The sequence below is a fragment of the Peromyscus leucopus genome, unplaced genomic scaffold, assembly GCF_004664715.2.
Source record: "Peromyscus leucopus breed LL Stock unplaced genomic scaffold, UCI_PerLeu_2.1 scaffold_1681, whole genome shotgun sequence".
In the NCBI taxonomy this organism is placed as follows: Eukaryota; Metazoa; Chordata; class Mammalia; order Rodentia; family Cricetidae; genus Peromyscus; species Peromyscus leucopus.
Window position 1 is genome coordinate 4681 of NW_023504866.1, and position 5179 is coordinate 9859.

The 5179-nt window shown below is 52.8% G+C and overlaps 1 protein-coding gene across 1 annotated transcript; it reads left to right on the forward strand.

The window, feature by feature from the left end:
• Positions 1–1427: 1427 nt before the first annotated feature.
• On the forward strand, positions 1428–3944 carry LOC114689337 (pre-B-cell leukemia transcription factor 4-like; the record flags this gene model as incomplete). Its single annotated transcript, XM_028863676.2, is given in 4 exon segments — positions 1428–1733; positions 2007–2197; positions 3747–3802; positions 3805–3944. Coding segments are annotated over 4 exon segments (693 nt in total), but the record flags the coding sequence as incomplete, so codon positions are not given.
• Between the last annotated feature and the right edge of the window lie 1235 nt (positions 3945–5179).

Below are 5179 nucleotides of genomic sequence, written 5' to 3' on the forward strand. Positions count from 1 at the left end.
ACAGGTCTCTAAGCTGAAAAACAGGCATTTGCCTACTGTATGTCTGTATACCCCCAGAGGGACCAGAAGAGGGCATTGGACCCCCTGGAACGAGTTACAGATGGTTGTGAGCTGTAGTGTGGATGCTGGGAACTGAAGCCAGGTCCTCTGCAAGAGCTGAGCTGTCTCTCCAGCCCTATTTACATTTGTTTGTTTGTTTGTTTGTTTTGTTTTTTTTTGAGACAGGGTAGACTTGACTGTCCTGGACCTCACTCTGTAGCCCAGGCTGTCCTCAAACTCACAGAGACCCACCTGCTCTGCCTCCCGAGTGCTGGGATTAAAGATGTGTGCCAGTACCGCCCGGCTTATTTTTATTTTATGTGTATTAGTATTTGCCTAGATGTATGTCTGCACCATGTGTGTGCAGTGTAGGAATTACAGGCATGAGCCAGCTCACTAGCACCTGGATCAAGCATTTCCTTTTCTGCTTTGAAGGAGTGCTACCCTCCATACACCACACACACACACACACACAACACACACACACACAACACACGGACACACACACGGACACACACGCGGACACACACGAGACACCACACGGACACATGGAACAATATATGCATGGATATACATAACAAGACACAGATGCATGCATGTACACACACATATAGGGACATATGCATGCATAGACACATGCGTGTGCACACACACAGGGACGTGGACATGTGGGCACATTAGAGAACCCATCAGTGCAGTACTATGCCTGATCCCAGGCTTGAAGGCAGGGCCACACATTCTAGCTGGGCATGCCTTCCACCCACAGGCTATTTAATACTTTTTTCACGTTTATTTACTTTGGAGGAGGCAGGGAGAGCTACCATGTAGATCAGAGGTCAAGTTGCAGGATTTGATTTTCCTTCTACCGTGTGGGTCCTGGGATTGATTTCAGGCTTGCAGCAAGCTCCTCTACCCACTGAGCCATTTCGCCAGCCCTGCATCTGCCTTTATATCCACACCAGCACCAGCATGACCCCCTCCCCAGCACTCAGGACACCCACCCAGCCCTTGGCTGTGCTCTCATGTGGCTGTCAGGTCTGTCCACATGTGCTGTACTGTCCTGGCATCCTCTCCACAGCCAAGACGGTGCTCCTGAATGGCATGTGTCTGGGTGGATTCCTAGGTGTCTCTGATCCAATGTGGTAATAAAGGAACTGCAGAGATGGTTTGGAGGTTCAGTGTTTCCTGCTCTTGCAGAGGACTGAGTTTTGTTCCCAGCACCTACACTGGACAGCTTACAGCTGCCTTTATGACGCCAGCTCTAGGGGTCTGACACCCTCAGCCTGGGCCCTTAGGACATCTGTGCTCACACATGCACATACCCACACACAGACACACATGTAGACATAACGTAACACATTTAAAATGATGCCCAGCCATGGTGCCAGTGCACTTGGCCCTGGCTGTTGTTCTCTGCAGAGAACACATCCCAGTCTGCCTGTCTCTTTCATGTAGCTGTGAGCATCCGGCATCAGGAAGAGGATCCTCCCGACGCTCAGCTCCTGAGGCTGGATAACATGCTGCTGGCTGAGGGTGTGTCCAGGCCAGAGAAGAGAGGACGAGGAGCAGCGGCAGGCGCCACAGCAACACCAGGTGGCTGTCCAAATGACAATAGCATTGAGCACTCAGACTACAGGGCCAAGCTGTCCCAGATCCGACAGATTTACCACTCTGAGCTAGAGAAGTATGAACAGGTGATCTTTCTGCACGCCAGAGTTTCTCATGTGAATGCACATTGGCCACAGTCAGATGTGGACGCTAGCCCCTCCTCTGTGGCAGGCAGAGCAGGGACGCTCTGCAGTCCATCGCTGCAGAGGTGGCTTGGTGTCACTGAAAGCCCTTCCCTCACTCCTCAGACGCTGACCTGTGGGTGAGCTGTGGGGGTGGCAGATGTGGTCAGGTGTGGAGCCCACTGCCTTGCACCCGGCTGCTTAGTCACAGGCTGGCCCATCTTTTCTCACCCCCAGGCCTGTCGTGAGTTCACCACCCATGTCACCAACCTTCTCCGGGAACAGAGTAGGGTGAGGCCTGTGTCCTCCAAGGAGATGGAGCACATGGTGGGCATCATCCACAGCAAGTTCAGTGCCATCCAGAGGCAGCTGAAGCAGAGCACCTGTGAGGCTGTCATGACCCTGCGCTCACGGCTCCTGGATGCCAGGTCAGGGCTGCATGCCACCGGGTTCCCCAAGGGTTTACTCTTAGGAACAGAAGCCGAGTTAGTGCTACCTCTGGTGTCTGTCCTGTGCTGTGTGCTGAAGACTGAACTGGGAACTTTGCACTAAGCACATAGTCTCCCTACCACTGTAGCCCCACCCCAGCCCTGTCTTGGATTTAAGTCCATACAAAGGTCCTGGCTCGGCCTCACACAGCCTCTCCAGCGAGAGGACCCAAAGTGCTGACTGCGGGTTTGTTTTAACTGTGTGTGAGTGGCAGGCCTGTGTGTGCCATGACACACTGAGACTGTCAGAGGACAGCCTCGGATGTTGGTCTCCATCTCCCACCTTGCTTGGGGCAGGGTCTCTGTTGTTTGTCACTGTGTATGCCAGGCTGGATGCCGCCAGCTGCGGAGAGCTCTCCTGTGCACTGCCCATCTTGCCACAGAGCACTGCAGCCACAACATGCACTGACATACGTGCCTTTTACACGGTTCAGAGAGCTCAGACTTGGGTCCCATACTTGTTCATTACCCACTGGGGTGCAGAAGATCAGGAATGGAGACAGCTCAGTCAGCCAAGTGCTTGCCATGTGAGCAGAAGAACCTGGTTTTGTATACCCAGCACCCACATAAAAAGCCAGACATGGGCCAGCAAGATGGCTCAGTGGGTAAAATAACTTTGGTGCAAAAGTCTTTCAGGACCTGAATTTGATACCCAGAGTGACCCGAACCTGCAGGAGGAGAACTAAGCAATAGCTGGACCGGGAGGCCTTGCATAAGTGACGACTTATGCCAAGCTGGTTCATTAAGAAGTAGAGCATCCTGCTATACTGTTGCAGGAGGAAGCGGCCAGGGTTAGCAGAGATCTCATCAGACAGTGTTGGCAAAGAGAACGTGAAACACCTCAGACATAGCAGCTTAAGGACTGATAACCACAGCCCAGGGGAAGGGCTGGGTCCCCAAAAGCTACAGCCGTGACTCCTCTGAGGCACTGACTCCAGCATCAGACTGGCCTTGCCAAGTCCACTCCTGGATGAGGACACGGAACTGGTGTTCCCTTTGTCCTTCCACCAGGGCCTCTGAGAAAGCCTTGGGTTGGTCTGGCTGTCCATACCAGAACCCATGATGGACGGAGAGAACCAACTGCCAGGAAGTTGTCCCCTGACCTCTACCTACACGCATACATGCGTGCACTGTGTGTGTGCATGCACACGCACACAGACACAGACAGACAGACAGACAGACACACACTAATATGTTTTTTTTAAAAAGGCCAGAAGCTGCTGCAACCCAGGTACTAGAAATGTGGAGACAGGCAGATGCCCGGAGTCTGCTGACCAGCCAGTCTGGCCAGGTCAGTGAGCTCCAGTTCAGCCAGAGACCTTGCCTCAAAGAATGAGAGTGATCGAGGACACGGGACATGAGCCTCCAGTCTTCCCACGCATACACACGTGCGCATGTGCACTCACATAGACTGCCAGGGGCCTATGGGGTGAGCTGTGACTAGAGTGCCTTTCCTGAGAACATCGCAGACTGGGGTCTCTGTCTGCAGGCGGAAGCGGCGGAACTTCAGTAAGCAGGCCACTGAAGTGCTGAACGAGTATTTCTATTCCATCTGAGCAACCCTTACCCCAGTGAAGAGACCAAAGAAGAACTGGCCAGGAAGGGTGGCATCACGGTGTCCCAGGTGAGCCGTCCTGCCCTGGAAGAAGTGAGTCGGAGGAGGAAGACTGCTGCTGCAGCTACTTAACGTTAATGTGTGGGAGGACTCCTGGGGAAGACATTAATGTGTGGGGAGGACTCTGGGAAGGCATTAAATGTGTGGGAGGACTCCTGGGAAGGCATTAATGTGTGGGGAAGGACTCCTGGGGAAGGCATTAATGTGTGGGAGGACTCCTGGGAAAGGCATAATGTGTGGGGAGGACTCCTGGGGAAGGCAATTAATGTGTGGGGAGGACTCCTGGGAAGGCATTATATGTGTGGGAGGACTCCTGGGAAGGCATTAATGTGTGGGGAGGACTCCTGGGAAGACCTTAATGTGTGGGGAAGGAATCCTGGAAGCATTAATGTGTGGAGGACTCCTGGGAAGGCATTATGTGTGGGGAGGACTCCTGGGGAAGACATTAATGTGTGGGAGGACTCTTGGGAATGGTTATTAATGTGACTTACGTATGTGGCATCTGAGTTACTGAACCTTCTTGGAAGAACTGGCGTTTAATGCCCAGACCTGAAGGGTTTTCAAGAATCTAGAAGGTGGAGGAGGTATGTTGTTGAATTCCAGTCCATCAGATGAGCTGTGCCTGTTTGCAAGAGCCCATCAAGATCCAGCTTAGTGACTGTCAACACTTCCTCAGAGAAGTTGGGCTGGGGGTTATTGGCCCCTCACCTGAGCTTCAAGCTCCTCCTGCCGGCCAGCCGGACTCAATTCTGCCCTAATTGCAAGTGGGAGGTGTTAAGAGGATATAAACCGGTGAGGGGAAGCGAGGGTCTCTGTTTGTTCAACTGTTTTCGGAAGTCATTCCTGTTGATCGAAGTGTACCTGCTGCTTTAGCGTCACTCATGTTCCGACTAGGAACCCCTCAAACCACGTTCTGTAAGTCCAACACACCCAGTGGTTCCAGTGGGAACCTTGCTGTAACTGTATTTTGGTTTGTTGTTGGGAACCTTAGGAGGAAAGGGTAAACTTCTATTTCTCTCCAGGGAAGAATTCTCGACACAGGGTAGCAGGGGTGAAGCCACAGAACTGAGATTTAAAGTTCCAGGAAGAGAGCGATTGGGAAGGGTTGCCAGGTAGCTGTCCTGCCAGACCTCGTCCTTCCTTTCGGGTGGCTCAGTCTGCTCTTGAGCTGAAGTGCCCCAAGGCTCCTTTTGACATCTCTCTTCTCACTCTCCACGTCCCTACCCCTGAGCGCCTCCACACCTGAGGTCTGCTTTCTGAACTGGACAGCCAGGCCTCATCTGCTCACTCCACACACTTGGCCACAG